At 46.4% G+C, this 15,491-nt stretch overlaps 1 protein-coding gene across 4 annotated transcripts in view; it reads left to right on the plus strand.

The window, feature by feature from the left end:
- SMC4 (structural maintenance of chromosomes 4) overlaps positions 1 to 15,491 on the plus strand; it is a 46,134-nt gene that overhangs the window by 9,932 nt on the left and 20,711 nt on the right. For all 4 annotated transcript variants that reach the window (XM_068164287.1, XM_068164289.1, XM_068164291.1 and 1 more), the window contains 3 exons: positions 12,394 to 12,558; positions 14,304 to 14,431; positions 15,187 to 15,327. In XM_068164287.1, coding sequence (XP_068020388.1) covers positions 12,394 to 12,558; positions 14,304 to 14,431; positions 15,187 to 15,327 — 434 coding nt within the window. The remainder of the gene's footprint in view (positions 1 to 12,393; positions 12,559 to 14,303; positions 14,432 to 15,186; positions 15,328 to 15,491) is intronic.

A 15,491-nucleotide genomic window follows, 5' to 3' on the forward strand; every position in this document is an offset into this window, starting at 1 on the left:
ATACACAGAATGTGTGTGAGTTCAGTGCTCTGCCTGGCCAGGGCAAGGCTCAGGAGAGGTAAGTATGTTTGCTCAGTAGTGACTCCTCTGAGCACCTTAACCTTGAGGGCAAAAAAAAAAAATAAATCTCAGCCTGGTTTGCCTCTGAAGACTGACTGAAAAGGGGGAGCACTGAAGGACTGTCAGTTTTGGACATGCATGGCAGGGTGGGATGCCTGGGGAGCAAAGCAGACTGGCTGTGGACAGCAATAATTAATGACCACTGAAACTGGCTTTGCAGTCTGTCAAGGTAAGAGACAACCTTTTCAAAGGAAGTGGAATTTCCTAGCTAATTCCATTCAACAGCTTTGTAAGTGAGTGTTGTAAAAGCAGTAAGAAAGGGCACAAAACTTCAGACAGATTTTGTACTAAAATACAGTATCATGGGAGCAGGCTGCTGTCAGTTGATTTCCATTTGCTTCAGGAACTACTTTCAAACTGAAAGAGGTTTAAGTAAATTTTGTACTAATTACAGTAGTATTTCACTTAAATGTGTTTGATAGACTTAATTAAAACCTTGTCATGTAATATTTCAGCAAGTATAGACAGCTACAGTGATTTATATGCATGTATTTTTCTAACTGACTGGAGCAGGGTTTTGTGAGGTACTAAGTCCCGTCCTGTGGCAAGATTGTTGCCAGAAAGGAAGTTTAGTCAGGTTTTTCACCTGCTGCTTTGTGGAAATAATGTAGGAGTTGCTTTTCCAGTGTGTTGGAGAGGAAATGAGGGAGAGCAGATTTTCTTCTTGCTTTGAGACAAGCCTGAAGTTCCTGATTTGTTGAGCTTTACTTTCCCACTGAGGGACACCAACATGTGAGCTAGAGGACAGAGCATGAGCAGAAAGGCTCTGCTGCCAGCACTGGTGGTGAAGAGAGGCTTGTCTGAAAGGGGTCATGGTCAGCTGAGCTGATAGGAAGAATTCAAAAGTGTGATAATATGACCAAATCTGGATTCCTTGAAAAAATACTGCTTAAAAATAGAAGCCTCTCGTGGATTTGTAGGGCATTTTCCCCTTATTTCACTGACTTAGTGCTGAATGTAGATCTGCTCACATGCCTGTGAAGCCTCAAAATGAATTCCCTTCCCTTATCAGACAGCTTCAGCTTAACATTGGATACTCATCTACTCATTTTTTCGTTTGCAAATTGCAGCACAATATTGGAGCCAGTCTTTATTAAACTTTCTGCAGGGAAATATGGAAAGAGGAGACAAATCCATTTCTGAGGGCAGTGTGTAATGGAGAGAGATCAATTAAACAGTTTAGTTAGACCATACCAATAATCTGAAGTCAAACACTGTAGGTTGAGCTCGACAATAACTGACTTGGATTCCAGAATCGCTCTAGATTTGCACTCAGTTTGTAGTCTTGTATGAAATACAACAATGTCCTTAAGAAAGCTTCTAAAATTAGACAGATGTGCAAACAGCTTGACAAAGGCTACTTTTAAATTGCTTCCAGAATGCAGAGTAGTCATTTTGTGCAAACAACTGCAAGTTGTATAACAGCCTCATTCTAAGTCTTCCCTCATCTGTGGTCAGTAGTGGCCTTGTAGATTTGTCCATGTGATTTTGTTACTACTTTGACTTCCCACCTTACCTTGTAACACTTTCCTTGGAAGGTAGAGTGGGGGTTATTTTATACTTTCTCCCCTCTGTATCTGCCACCTAGTAAAGGGTGGAAATAAGGTAGCACTGCAATCAATAAGAAATAGCAATAACTGACAAGCTGAGACCTTTGGGGTTGTTCAGCCTGGGAAGGAGAGGGCTTCAGGGAGACCTTAGAGCAGCCTTGCAGGATTTCAAGGGGGCTACAGGAAAGAGAGGGAGGGCACATAGTGACAGGGCATGGGGCGATGGCTTCAAACTGGAAGGAGCTGAATTTAGATTAGACATTAGGAAGGAATTCTTCCCCAGGAGGGTGATGAGACATTAGAACAGGTTGCCCAGAGATGTTGTAGAGGCTCCAAGCCTGGAAGTGTTCAAGGCCAGGATGAATGGGGCCTTGATCAATCTGGTCTACTGGAAGGTGTCCCTGCCCATGGCAAAGGGGGGTGAGAACTGCCTGATCTCTGTCCCTCCCAACCCCAGCCAGCCTGCAGTTCTGTGATGGTTTGGATTGAGCAAGGTTTTCTTCAATAGGACAAATGTTAATTTCCCTGCGGCTACTGTAATCCTCTGCAGACCTTTGAGTCAGAGGTGGCTGCTGTAACTGCAAGAGCTGCTCTCAGCACTTTGGATGTGCTGGCTACAGCTGGCTTGTTTGCTTCAGGTCACTGCTTAAAGGACAAGTTCCGTTGATCACCTGTTGCATGCAAAGAAAACCCTATTGTTTGAACTTCAGCATGGTAGGAATGTTACTAACAGCTCAAATAGCCCTTCTTTGGGGGTGGGGGGGGGAACAAACATTAATGGTTAAGCCATTGTCAAGTCCAGTGTGTATAAAAAAAAAGCCAGTTTATAATAATGCTGTCACAAGCATCACAAGACTTCATCTTGTGATTTCTTGACCAAGTGAAACGATGTTCTGACCACTGGGAATTTGCATATCACTTCAACAGAATCATGTAAATTAGAGACTCTGCAGTTTGCAACTGGGAAATGCATCTAATTACAGTTGCTAAGTGTGAGTAATAATTTAATAAGCAAATTAAATATACCTATTGACAGCAATAGCAACCTTCCAGTACCTGAAGGGGGCTACATGAAGGATGGAGAGAGACTGTTTGCAGAAGCCTGCAGTGATAGGATGAGGGGCAGTAGCTTTAAACTAGAGAAGAGCAAATTCAGATTGGATGTTTGGAACAAGTTTTGCACCATAAGGGTGGTGGAACACTGGAACAGGTTGCCCAGGGAGTTGGTAAGGGCTCCATCCCTGGAGATATTCAAGGCAGGGCTCAACAGGGCTCTAGGCAACCTGATCCTAGTTGAGGATGTCCCTGCTGACTGCAGAGGGGGTTGGACTGGATGACCTGTGGAAATCCCTTCCAACCCAGACCATTCTGTCAAGTGTGCAGTAGCAGGTGATTTACAGCTTGGTTTTGCAGTATAGCTTGCTGATACCCATCAGGTTTTGGATTCAATGATAAAACTTCCTTCCAGGAGTCTTCAAAGAGCCTTAAAAGCTGTCGTGTTATCAAACACATGATATCATTACACCAAAACTAATAAAATATTCTTCTGAATGTAATAAAAAGTCTGTGATTGCTTTCCAAATGCCAAATATTGCAGCCCCTGTCATTATGCCTGAAAGTCTGTGGTAGTTTAGTATAACCCTGAAAGAAAATGACCTGTTGTGACCATAACCCTAGCTGACAGTTTCTCTGCAAGTACAGTAACACTTCTGTTATGAGACATGAAATAGGAATTGAACACACTGTAGTAGCTAGGCTCATTTTACTTTTCATTACTCCAAATGCTGGCAGCAAAGGAACTCTGACTCTCATTTTGTGTAGGTACATAACCACATCTATGTGACATCTAGGTATCAGGGGCTATGTGTAATTCCTTTAACAGCTTTTGGAGAAGAGAAGCCTCCAGAGCAGCCTTCCAGTACTTGAAGGGTGCTACAAGAAAGCTGGAGTATTGCATCTAGGCAGTATTTTTTTCTCATGAGCAAAACTCAATATAAAGTGAAATTCAGTTAGTTTTTACATTGCTCCACTTCTGAATTTGACTGGTGCTGGAAAGCTCTGCTACCAAAAACTCAACCACACCAACTGCAAGAGAAAATTCCCCTCAAAAACCACCCAGCCTACTCAGTCCTCCTCCCAGTGTGCTGTACATTTCCATCTACTGGATTCCAAGCTACAACATTTCCTTGTTACAATATGTTTGAACATGCCCATGCTTTAGTGTGCTTCAAGAGTGTTCAGAATGGGTGGACTTCAGCACACAGAAGTTAGTCCAGCTGGTTAGTGTGTAGAATCACACTCATCTATCCCATTCTATTTTAAACCTTTGTGCTTGAGACACTAGAAATTAAGTGACAACCACAAATCCTAGGGAGACAATTCACCTACTTGCTGGCATAATTGCTCTGTGGAACACTATCAAAGTAGATCTGCAGATCACAGGATGGTAGGTGTTGGAAGGCACCTCCAGTCCAACCCTCCCTGCCAAGGCAGAGTCATGTAGAGGTGGTCACACAGGAACATGTCTAGGTGGGTTCTGAATGTCTCTAGAGGTGGAGGCTCCACTGCCTCTTCTGGGCAGCCTGCTCCAGTCTTCTGCCACCCTTTAAGAAGTTCCTCATGTTCAGATGGAACTCCAATGTTCCAGTTTGTGCCTGTTAGGCCTTGTCCTGCCTCTGGGCATCACTGGAAAAAAGATGTATAATGGGTTTAATTGACAAAACTGTTGAAGGACACTGTCTTCAAGAGTTCCTTTTCCCCACATTTGCAGGGCTGGGAAGAAGCAGTAATTGGTAAGTGAAGGATCTCTGTAGGTTCTCCAGAACCAACTGTGTGATGCAGGAAAGTGCTCACAACCCAAGTGTTTATTTGCTCATGAATCATGTTAAGGTTGCTGTCAGCAGTGTTTCAGTGTCACAGGCTTTTTGCTAGCCCTGTCTCGTTCCATACCAGAGTTTTACAAAGGAATCTGACAGCTCTGTTCTGAAACTCCCTAATTCCCCTTCCAGACTGAGCTGGTGTGCACAGCTGAAATTAACCAGCGTTTGAGGCTGGGTATTGGGTGTGTTGGGCTGTATTGAGTCTGGTGTGTTACTCCATTCAGACTTCTTAGCTAGTGCTTCAGTCCACAGACCCCACTCATAGATTCATAGAATGGTTTGGGTTGGAAGGGACACCTTCCACCGGCCCAGGTTGTGCAAGGCCTCATCCAACCTGGCCTTGAACACCTCCAGGGAGGGGGGCAGCCACAACCTCCTTGAGCAACCTGTGCCAGAGTCTCCCCATCCTCCCTGGAAAGAGTTTCTTCCTAATCTCCAGTCCAAATCCTCTCTCAAAGGAAGGTAGCTGGGACAGGATGCCACTGAGCAACAGCAACTATGTGTTACCAAGAGCAAGAAAGAGCAGTTACCTGTAGAGATGAAAAGTAGTGTCCTGATTTAGGTAAGAGCTGCAGAAGGGCAGCTTCGTGAGTAGGTCAAAACTTTTCCTTTATCAAGCAGTTTGATAACCTCATTTAAAATGCACTTCTAGGTGCATGGGATAAACTCCAGATGAAAAGCCTGCTGCTTTGAGAAGATCAGCTGTTTCAGCAAATAAATGGACTGTAATGCTAAGCAATGAGGTGATAGAGACTTTAGGGATTTTGTGTTCCCACCTCTGGAGGGCTACACGGGAGGTGAAATTCTTGCCCTTCACAAATGCGCTCTAATGAGATTTTTAGTCTCGTGAAGAATGTGTTTGCAATCTAGAGACTACAATTTGATGAATTCTGCCTATATTCAATGCTTTAAATGCACAGCATTCCTAAAATTCCTCTGGGGTGCAGGTATAACTTCTACTGAAAAGCACAGAGAGCCTTGACTTGGCAGCCTCGTAACGTCAAACCAGTAACTGAACCTGCTGATGGTGTTGCTCTTTCGGCTGGTTCATGTCTGGAGAAGGGCCTTCAGGATGAGCAGAGGGCTGGAACTGTTCTGCTCTGGAGACAGCCTGAGAGAGTTGGGGTTGTGCAGGTTGGAGAGGAGAAGGCTCCCAGGAGACCTAATTGTTGCATTCCAGGATCTGAAGGGGCTCCAAGAAAGCTGGGTTGGGACTTTTGAGGGTGTCAGGGAGTGATAGGACTGGGGGGAATGGAGCAAAACTGGAAGTGGGTAGATTCAGGTTGGATGTTAGGAGGAAGTTGTTGCCCATGAGGGTGGTGAGAGACTGGCACAGGCTGACCAGGGAGGTGGTGGAAGCCTCATGCCATGCCTGGAGGTGTTTGCAGCCAGGCTGGCTGTGGCTGTGAGCAACCTGCTGTAGTGTGAGGTGTCCTTGCCCATGGCAGGGGGCTTGGAACTGGCTGAGCCTTGAGGTCCCTTCCAGCCCTGACAGTTCTAAGATTCATGAGACATCTTCACAGGCATCCCCATTCAGCACTGCAGGGGTTTGACCACAGTAGGGAGAACAAGTCCAGGCTCTCCTGGTTGGTGTGTTGGGTGCTGCTGCTTTACCCCATCCTGACCCTCCTCAAATGAGTTAATGATTTCAAATGGTTATTTTCTCATTATGAGCCATTCTTGCATTAATTTTTGAAGGCTTTTACAACTCTTACTTTAAAATTTTGCTCTTTACTGGAAATTTCAACGTAGAAAGTGTCTCAAACTTCATGACACTGAAACAGTTCACCTCAAATGTTCAGCTTTGCGAAGGAAGGTGGAATCTCCAGCTTCCAAATGCCATGAAGTGATTCCTTGTGCTTGACATGAGAGGAAATGATGGGCAGATGGCTCTTGCCCTTTTTTCATGCCTTGGTAGCCTGCTGTCAAGCAAAGATTCTCATTATTTGCCACAGCAGTCAGCTAATGTTATTGCCTAGAAATTTCTCCACAGATCAACTTGTAACTAAGCTCAGGTTTTCTGTAGGAAGTGTTCTTTAGGTGTATGGTCGTTATTCAGATATTCACAGAAGTGTTTAGGTTGGAAAGGACCATCAGGAATCCTCCAGTTCCAACCTCTCTGCCATGGGCAGGGACACCTCCCACCAGCCCAGGTTGCTCAAAGGCCTCATCCAACCTGGCCTTGAGCACTTCCTGGGAGGGGACATCCACAGCCTCCCTGGGCAGCCTGTCCCAGTGTCAGTGTTTGAATTGACTGTTACCAGTCCTCTGCCAGCATCCCAGTAATGGCTTTGTCTGGTGCAGAAGACTTCCCATGCGGTGCAGAGACAAAGTGGGATCACAATTCCATGCAGAGTGTTTCCATTGATCGTGGAGCCTTCCCCAAACCCTTATGGGATATTCGATGCTTTTTCATAAGCTGATTTCTTAACTGCTTGAGGTTTTATTTGTTAGCTGTGTGCCAGTGTCACCAGCATCTTGGTGTTGACATCCATTTTGATTGTCTCCTCAGCTACCTAGAGCATGCAGTGGGTTTGCTGGGCATTGCTGCCCTTCCTCTCATGGATTCATGTCTGGGAACTAGAGGAAAGTAACTGAGGCAAAAAAATAGAGTTTTCCTGGTGGTCTGTCCTGAGCATGTTTCCTTTGCAACAAATGCCTGCCTGCTGCCCTCTTAGTTTCACTTTCACAAATGCTGTCTGTGTTTTGGAAGAGCTTTTACTAGGAAAACAAAAAAAAAAAAAAAAAGAGCCAGGATGGGTTTTGTTTGGGTTTTATTTTGACATAGCTCAAATAATGGGTCAGGGAAGAAGCCCAGCTCAAAAGCTGGGAGCAGATCAGTTCAGTTACCTGGTTCAACAGAAGGAAGAGTTGTAAACTCTGGGTTTCCCCTGTTAATCATTATCATGTCTAATGGCAAGAAGAGCAGGCTCAGCCTTTTTTCGGTCTGCTCCATCCCTTGAAACAGCTGGAAACCTTCTTGTTTCTTTATATGTTAACTATAGGAGTGGGCTAAACAGGTATCTCAATGTATTAAGCTTGGTAAATAGCATTAATCCTCCTATTACCCAATTGCTGTTTCTAAGGGGTTTCATTTTTAAGCTTGATAGGAATCCAAGCATTTAAGTGGTCATCATATGAGATGAAGAATGTGTCATTCTAAAGTTGTTTGCCTGTGGTGATTTATTGATGTATGTAGACAAACCAACCCCTGGCTTCCTAACTAAGGAGGTTGTAGAATTAGCTGCAACTGGATTAAATGTAGTCATTTACTATACTGTTACACGTATTGTAGCTAAATTCCATGGCCTGGGTGAGCTATGGAGAACCCTCACAACTGCATCCTCATCCTTTTTAGATGGTTGTGACTCAGAGGTGGTCATTTTAAAAGCTGACTTGTGTTCCTCACCCCTCCTGTGCTTGTGGTAAATCACAGAACAGATTCATTCTGCTTGGAAAAGATCTTTAAGATAATTCTCCAACTCCAAATCCAGGCAGCAGCACTTAACTTGGGGAAACACACAGTGTAGACTATTCTTAGACTTGATGCTCAGCAGCCTCTAGAGCATTAATTAAATGTTTTCTGTGGGGTTTTTGGTTCTTGGATGCAAGCAGGGGAAATGCAGGAGGAAACAAGCTAGGCCTAGGACAATCCCACAGAAATGTAGGAGGTGACAGGCTTTCCTCCCCAGGAACAGTGACTGAGAGGTGTTTGGTGGTGAAGAAACCATTGTTTTGTGGCAAGGGGGCAAATGTGTAATTGGCATTGCATGTCATACAACTGCAGTTAGGAAACTCATTGTTTAGGGGCTTGAGGTGTTCAGGCAGCCTGTGGACCTGATGCTTAGGGCTGTGGTTTAGCGTTGACCCTTGGGTGCTGGGTCGAAGGTTGAACTGGGCAAGCTTGGGGGTCTCTTCCAACCAGTTGTTCAGTGTGATTCTGTGAGATGCATAAGAAATCAAGAGAGTTGGGTTGGGTTTTTTTTTTCTGTCTTGTCAAACCTGATGACACTCTTAAGAACAGTGATTAGCAGAAAATCAAAGCTTTAGGTGCAATCAACGTCTAAAGTTTGTACTTAACCCCCCCCCCGCCTCCTTGTTTTACTCTGACAAAGGAATTATGTGCAAGAAAGACTTCTTTTCATTACTTTTTCTTTCCCCCCAAAGCTCGTATTTTGCAACACTTTGCATTTTCCCAGAGCTCAGCCAATTGGTATTTACTCAGTGGAAGGAAAACAGAGGGCCACTAGGTGTCATTGTACACCACGGTGGAAAAAATCTCCAGTGACTTCAGTCTGCAGACCCTCATCCTCGAGTTTCTTAGTGGGTTTCAGCTCTGGTTTGCTGCAGTGCTTGACCCAAAATCCTGCCCTTGCCTGGCTTCTGTGACTGTCCTTTCTGGTTCTCCAGCAGGCTCATTAATCACCCTCCTTGTATGTTCTTGGAAGTTCTTCCTCATCCATACTAGGCTGTCAGCTCAAGCTCAGCAATCAGCCAACTAAATTCTTAACTCTGTTTTCACTTTGGGTATTGACTGAGCCTTTTTTCACATACACAGGAACATAAGTTATATTTTCATGTGGGTTTTAAATCTTGTCAGTTCTAAACCTGAATTAAGAACTAATACAGTTTGTTCCATGTATTTAAAAATCAATCCAAAAGCCACTCCTGGTACTCTGATATGGAGATGACTATGTCAGTTCTCAGGCAATTTAGAACTCTTTGGGATGATTTAGTATTGATTATAAAGTTTGTGATGGCATCTTGAATAAGGAAAAAGTTAAAGAACAGGAGAAGAAAGTTGTTTGGTGTGAGGGTGCTGGAGGCCTGGAGCAGGCTGCCCAGAGAGGTTGTGGAATCTCCTTGTGTGGAGAGCTTCCAACCCCTCCTTGGGCTTTGTGCTGCAAGTTGTTGTGGGTGTCCTGCTTTAGCAGGGGGTTGGACTGGGTGATCTCCAGAGGTCCCTTCCAACCACCGCCAGTCTATGATCTTCAGTCTGTGCTCTGCACTACTGGGTATTTGTTTTACAGAGAAGTGGTCTCATCAGGTGCCAGTTATCCAGGTTTTTGAAGAGTAAATACAGAATCACAGAATTTTAAGGGTTGGAAGGGACCTCCAAAGATCATCCAGTCCAACCTCCCTGCCAGAGCAGGCTCTCCCAGGTCAGGGCACACAGGAACACATCCAGATGGGTTGGAATGTTTCCAGAGAAAGAACCTCCACAGCCTCTCTGGGCAGCCTGTTCCAGGCCTTCAGCACCCTCAGAGGGATGAAATTTTCCCTTCTGTTCCCCTGGCACTTCCTCTGCTCCAGCTTGCCCCCAGTGCCCCTTGTGCTCTCCTTGGCCATCCCTGAGCAGAGCCTGGCTCCAGCCCTGCACATCTTGATCCCCAGCAATGAGGGCAGCCCTCAGGTTCCTCTGCTCCAAGCCCCAGCTCCCTCAGCCTGGCCTCACAGGGAGGTGTTCCACTGCCTGCAGCAGCTCTGTGGCTCTTTGCTGGACTCTCAAGCAGTTCCCTGAGGTCCTTCTTGACCTGAGGGTCCCAGAACTGGACACAATATGCCAGATGTGGCCTCAGCACAGCAGAGTTGAGGGGCAGGAGAACTTCTTGACCTATTTGCCACCCTTCTTCTAATCCCCCCCCCAGGATGCCCTTGGCCTTCTTGGCCACAAGAGCACATTTCTGGCTCATGGGCATCCTTCTGTCCACCAGGACCTCCAGGTCCCCTTTCCCTACTCTGCTCTCCAACAGGTCAGTCCCCACCCAACCTCTGCTGGTCTGTAGGGGTGTTCTTTCCCATCTGTCAGACTCTATAATTGTCTTTCTTGGATTTCATTCAGTTTGAGCCCCATTCAACTCTTCAGCCTGCCCAGATCTGGCTGAATGGCAGCAGGTATGTTAGCTACTCCTCCCAGTTTGGTGTCATCAGCACACTGGCTGGCAGTGCCCTCTGTGCCCTCATCCAGGTCATCCATAAATATATTGAACAGTACTGACCCCTCCACTAGATACAGGCCTCCAACTAGACTCTGCCAGTGAGCACAACTCTGTGTCACACATGTTCCTGCTCCAGATTTTAGTGTGTGTGTTCTGCTGCATGTCTCTATGGCCACCTCATTTACAAAACACAATCTGTGTTTGGAAGCATTGTCCTGCTCTGCCCTAAACATAAACTGGTGATAGCAGGTGTTTTGCTTGGCTAGTGAATAGCATCAGGAAGATAAGCAGCCCATGGCATTGTCTCAGGTGAAGCTTTCCTCATTCTGATTTTATTTTTTTTAATTGCTGTTATTCAGCTTAATAATTTCATGTTGTCCATAAAGGGCAATCTAATGAAGCCTAATGCTTAAAGAATTCTCCTTTCTCCAACAAGGAAGGTTCAGTTGTGTGAATTACCCATCCAGTTCATCCATCAGATAGGATTTTATGGACATTCTGTTTTCTAAAGAGAACTCTGGAAGGTGTCCAGAGAAGGGCAAGAAAGCTGGGGAGGGGTCTGGAGCACAGCCCTGTGAGGAGAGGCTGAGGGAGCTGGGGTTGCTTAGCCTGCAGAAGAGGAGGCTCAGGGGAGACCTCATTGCTCTCTGCAACTCCCTGAAGGGAGGTTGTAGCCAGGTGGGGGTTGGTCTCTTCTCCCAGGCAGCCAGCACTAGAACAAGAGGACACAGTCTCAAGCTGTGCCAGGGAAGGTTTAGGCTGACGTTAGGAAGAAGTTCTTCATAGAAAGAGTTATTGGCCACTGGGATGTGCTGCCCAGGGAGGTGGTGGAGTCATCATCCCTGGAAGTGTTTAGGAAGAGACTTGATGGGGTGCTTGGTGCCATGGGTTAGTTGATGGATGGTGTTGGGTGATAGGTTGGACTTGATGATCTCAAAGGTCTCTTCCAACCTGGTTAATTCTATTCTGTTCTCTTCAGGTACCTTAACCTATCCTAAGACCATTGGGTGCTCCCTGACCTAGAGGGCATGCTTGCTTGTCTTCTCCTCTCTTGTTGGGGAAACACACTTTGGAATCTTCAGCCACATGAATCACAGACTCACAGAATTGTCAGGGTTGGAAGGGACCTCAAGGCTCAGCCAGTTCCAACCCCCCTGCCATGGGCAGGGACACCTCACACTACAGCAGGTTGCTCACAGCCACAGCCAGCCTGGCTGCAAACACCTCCAGGCAGGAGGCTTCCACCACCTCCCTAGGCAACCTGTGCCAGGCTCTCACCACCCTCATGGCCAATAACTTCTTCCTCACAGCCAATCTCAATCTCCCCACTTCTAGTTTTGCTCCATCCCCCCCAGTCCTATCCCTCCCCGATACCCTCACAAGTCCCTCCCCAGCTTTCTTGGAGCCCCCTGCAGATCCTGGAAGGCCACCAGAAGGTCTCCTGGGAGCCTTCTCCTCTCCAGCCTGCACAACCCCAACTCTCTCAGTCTGTCTCCAGAGCAGAGCAGCTCCAGCCCTCTGCTTCTCCTCATGGCCCTTCTCTGGACACAAACCACCAGAAAGAGCAACATCCAGTCTGAATCTACCCATTTTTAGTTCAGGGCAATGCTTAGCCCTAAATGTTGGCTTCAGAAGAGTCCCTGATTTTCATGCTCCTCACCACCAACCACATGCTCCTCAAAGGAAATTTGTATTCATATTGCTCTTTGTTTTCCCTTTGTGTTTTCTCTGATTAGTCACTTTTGAGCAGTGCTTTATTCTGTTCTTTTACACCACTAGACTCTGCTCACATACCTGCAATCCAGCCATGGATGGATCTGTTCAGAATCCTGACTCTTTCCCCCAGGAAAGAAAAAAATGTATCAAATGCAAAGGAAAGCACACATCAAACTTTTCTTTTCCAAGGGGGAAGTGGAACAGATCTCAATGATGAAACCCAAAGGCCAGACTGAACACGATGAAGGCATGCTTGAGTATTTAGAAGACATAATAGGATCTGCACGGCTCAAGGAGCCCATCCAAACTCTCTGTCGCAGGGTTGAGCTTCTGAACGAGAAGAGAGGAGAAAAGGTGAGTCTTGGGAAGTGTTACTGAAGTGATGAAGAAACCAAATCAGCTTGCAAGGTTTTGTTACTGGATTGCTGAGGAGAGCAATCAAGGTCAAGGCTTGATTAATGTTTGGCACTCCCCTGCAGGAGGGGTGCAGAGGATTGTGGAGTTCTCTGTTGCACCTGCTCTTCTTTCTAAAAGAAATAGGCTGTCAGCTTCAGTTGCCCTTCTTTAAACACTTAGAATGCTGGTGACTTTCCACTCCCAAAGGTTTGACTGCATGAGTTGGAACCTGGGATTCTACCTGCTGAACGCTTTGGTCGTATCTACATGTGTTAAATGCTGCTCAGAGCAGCTAGAGGAAGAGGTGATGGTTATCTGAATGCATCCAGATAGGGTGTTTGATCTGCCAGACTCCTGCTGCTGAACAGCACACAGGACTATCATAGAATCATTTTGGTTGGAAGAGACTTTTAAAGTCATTGAGTCCAACCCTTAACCCAGCACTGCCAGGTCACCAGTAAACCATGGTCCTCAGCACCACATCTCCACAGCTTGGAAATCTCTCCAGGGATGGGGACTCTGCCACTGCCCTGGGCAGCCCTTTTTGGGGAAGAAATTCTACATATCCAACCTAAATCTTCTCTAGGACAACAGGAGACTGTTTTCATTTTGCTCCTGTTGCTTTGTAATGTTGAGAAGGAGCAGGAAAACCTGTCCTATGCTGAGGAGAGCAGAAGAGTGAAGTAGAGTGTTGCTGAGATGATGCTTTCACAGCTGTATGAGGAGACTCGAAGCCTTCTGGGCTGCAAGTGCCTATTGCTGTCTCTTGTCCAGCTTCTTCCCCACCAGCACCACCAAATCCTTTTCCTCAGGGCTGCTTTCTGTCACCTCCTCCCCCAGTCTGTATTGATACTGAGGATTCTTCTGGCCCAGGTGCAGAACCCTGCACTTGCTCTCGTTGAGCCTCATGAGGTTCACCTGGGCACCACCTCTCCAGCTCGTCTAGGTCCCTCTGGATGCCATCCTGTCCCACTAACATGTTGACAGCATGGCTCAGCTTGGTGTCATCTGCACGCTGCTGATGCTGCCCTCCATCCACCTGTCTATAGCATTGATAAAAATACTAAAGAGCACAGGTGCCAGTGGGGATCCCTGAGTGTAGTGGATTGGGAGACCAGCTTTCCCACCACAGGCAAAAGAAAGACTCAGACAAAACAGATTGCAAAAAGTGGTGGAAAGGTTAAATGGAAAAGAAACAAAGTTTTACAGAAAACCACAAGCACTATGACAAAGAGAGAGAGAGAGATCCCAGAACATACCCAAGAACGTCCCATCCCCCACCTGGAGGTACACCCAAACCCCACCCCCAGGGCTCTTTCTCCCCCCCAACCCAACCTTGGGCCTGGGCAGGCCCAAGGGAGGCAGCTCATGCTGTTTTACCTAGGCAGTGGCAAGGGAGAAAAGAGAAAGAGAGGACCCTGTGCTGATGTTTTATAGGGGAGCAGGGCATTGTGGGAATGAAATACGTGGCTTCCTCTGACCACCCCCTAGGCTGGGCCCCCTTTGGAACATCCCAGGTGTGGCCTGTGCAGTGGCATCAGGGCTGGCACCCAGCCTAAACCACCACACTGAGGGACACCACTTGTCACCCATCTCCATTTGGACTTCGATCCATTGACCACTCCCCTCTGGTTGCAACCTTCCAGCCAATGCCTTATGCACTGAACAGTCCAGCCATCAACGGCCCACCCATTTTTGTCTAGTTAAACAGAGTGAAAATGGTGGAGAAAGAAAAGGATGCCTTGGAAGGAGAAAAGAACAATGCTATAGAGTTTCTGCGTGTGGAAAACAAACTGTTCCAGGAGAAGAATCGCATCTGCCAGTACCACATGTGAGTAACTCTCTGGAGCTTTGGGTTGCCTCTTACTGTGGGAGTGCTTGGGTTAAATTCTGCTGCCATGACAGAAACACTGTGCAGTTCTTAACAGCCTTGTTGGCCCTTTCAAGTTAATTGATTTTTGTTAGTGATTTTGTTTTGAATTGTCATAGACTTGGTTAGGTTGGAAGGGACCTCAGAGGAGACTTGATAGGGTGCTTGGTGCCATGGTTTAGTTGATTGGGTGGTGTTGGGTGATGGGTTGGATTCGATGATCTTGAAGGTCTCTTCCAACCTGGTTTAGTCCTATTCTATTCCATTCCATTCCATCTGCTCCAACTTCCCCACCATGCCCAGGGACACCTCTCAACTAGACTCAGTTGCTCAAGGCCTCATCCAGCCTGGCTTTGAACACCCCTAAGGAGGAGATATCCATAGCCTCCCTGGGCAGCCTGTGGCAGAGTCTCACCACCCTCATACTGAAGAACTTCTGCCTAAGCTCCCTGCTCTGCCTCAGCTTCAAACCATTCCCCTTTGTCCTGACTCCAGGCACCCTCAGGAAAAGTCCCTCTGCAGCCTTCCTGTAGGATCCCTTCAGGTATTGGAAGGCAACTCTTAAGGTGCCCCTGGAGTCTTCCAGGCTGAAGAAGGCCAGCTCCCTCAGCCTGTCTTTGCTTGGTTACACTTAAGATTCAAAACCTGTATTTAGTATGATACTGGCTTTATGAAAGAAATGGAGATTGGAGGGTTATGGCTTGGTTTTGTTCTAGGTATGACCTGAAGAAACAAATAAAAGATCTGGAGATGGAGAAAGAAAAAATTCATGAAGAAACTAAAGATATGAATGAGAAAGGCAGTAAACTTGCTGATGAATTGAAAACCAAGAATAAAGCTCTGAAAGATGTTGAAAAGTAAGTACTTTCTGTGTGGAATTGTAAGCTTTGAGTGCTGTGTGTTAGGTGCTGCACATGAGGTGTTCAGAAAAAGCTGCATAGAGGTCTTGTGAGAGGAGGAACACCTGGGGACACCTCTCAACTAGATTCAGCTGCTCAAGGCCTCATCCAGCCTGGCTTTG

Source organism: Melanerpes formicivorus, unplaced genomic scaffold (assembly GCF_026170545.1).
Source record: "Melanerpes formicivorus ecotype bairdi unplaced genomic scaffold, bMelFor1.0.p_v2 SCAF_78, whole genome shotgun sequence".
NCBI lineage: Eukaryota > Metazoa > Chordata > Aves > Piciformes > Picidae > Melanerpes > Melanerpes formicivorus.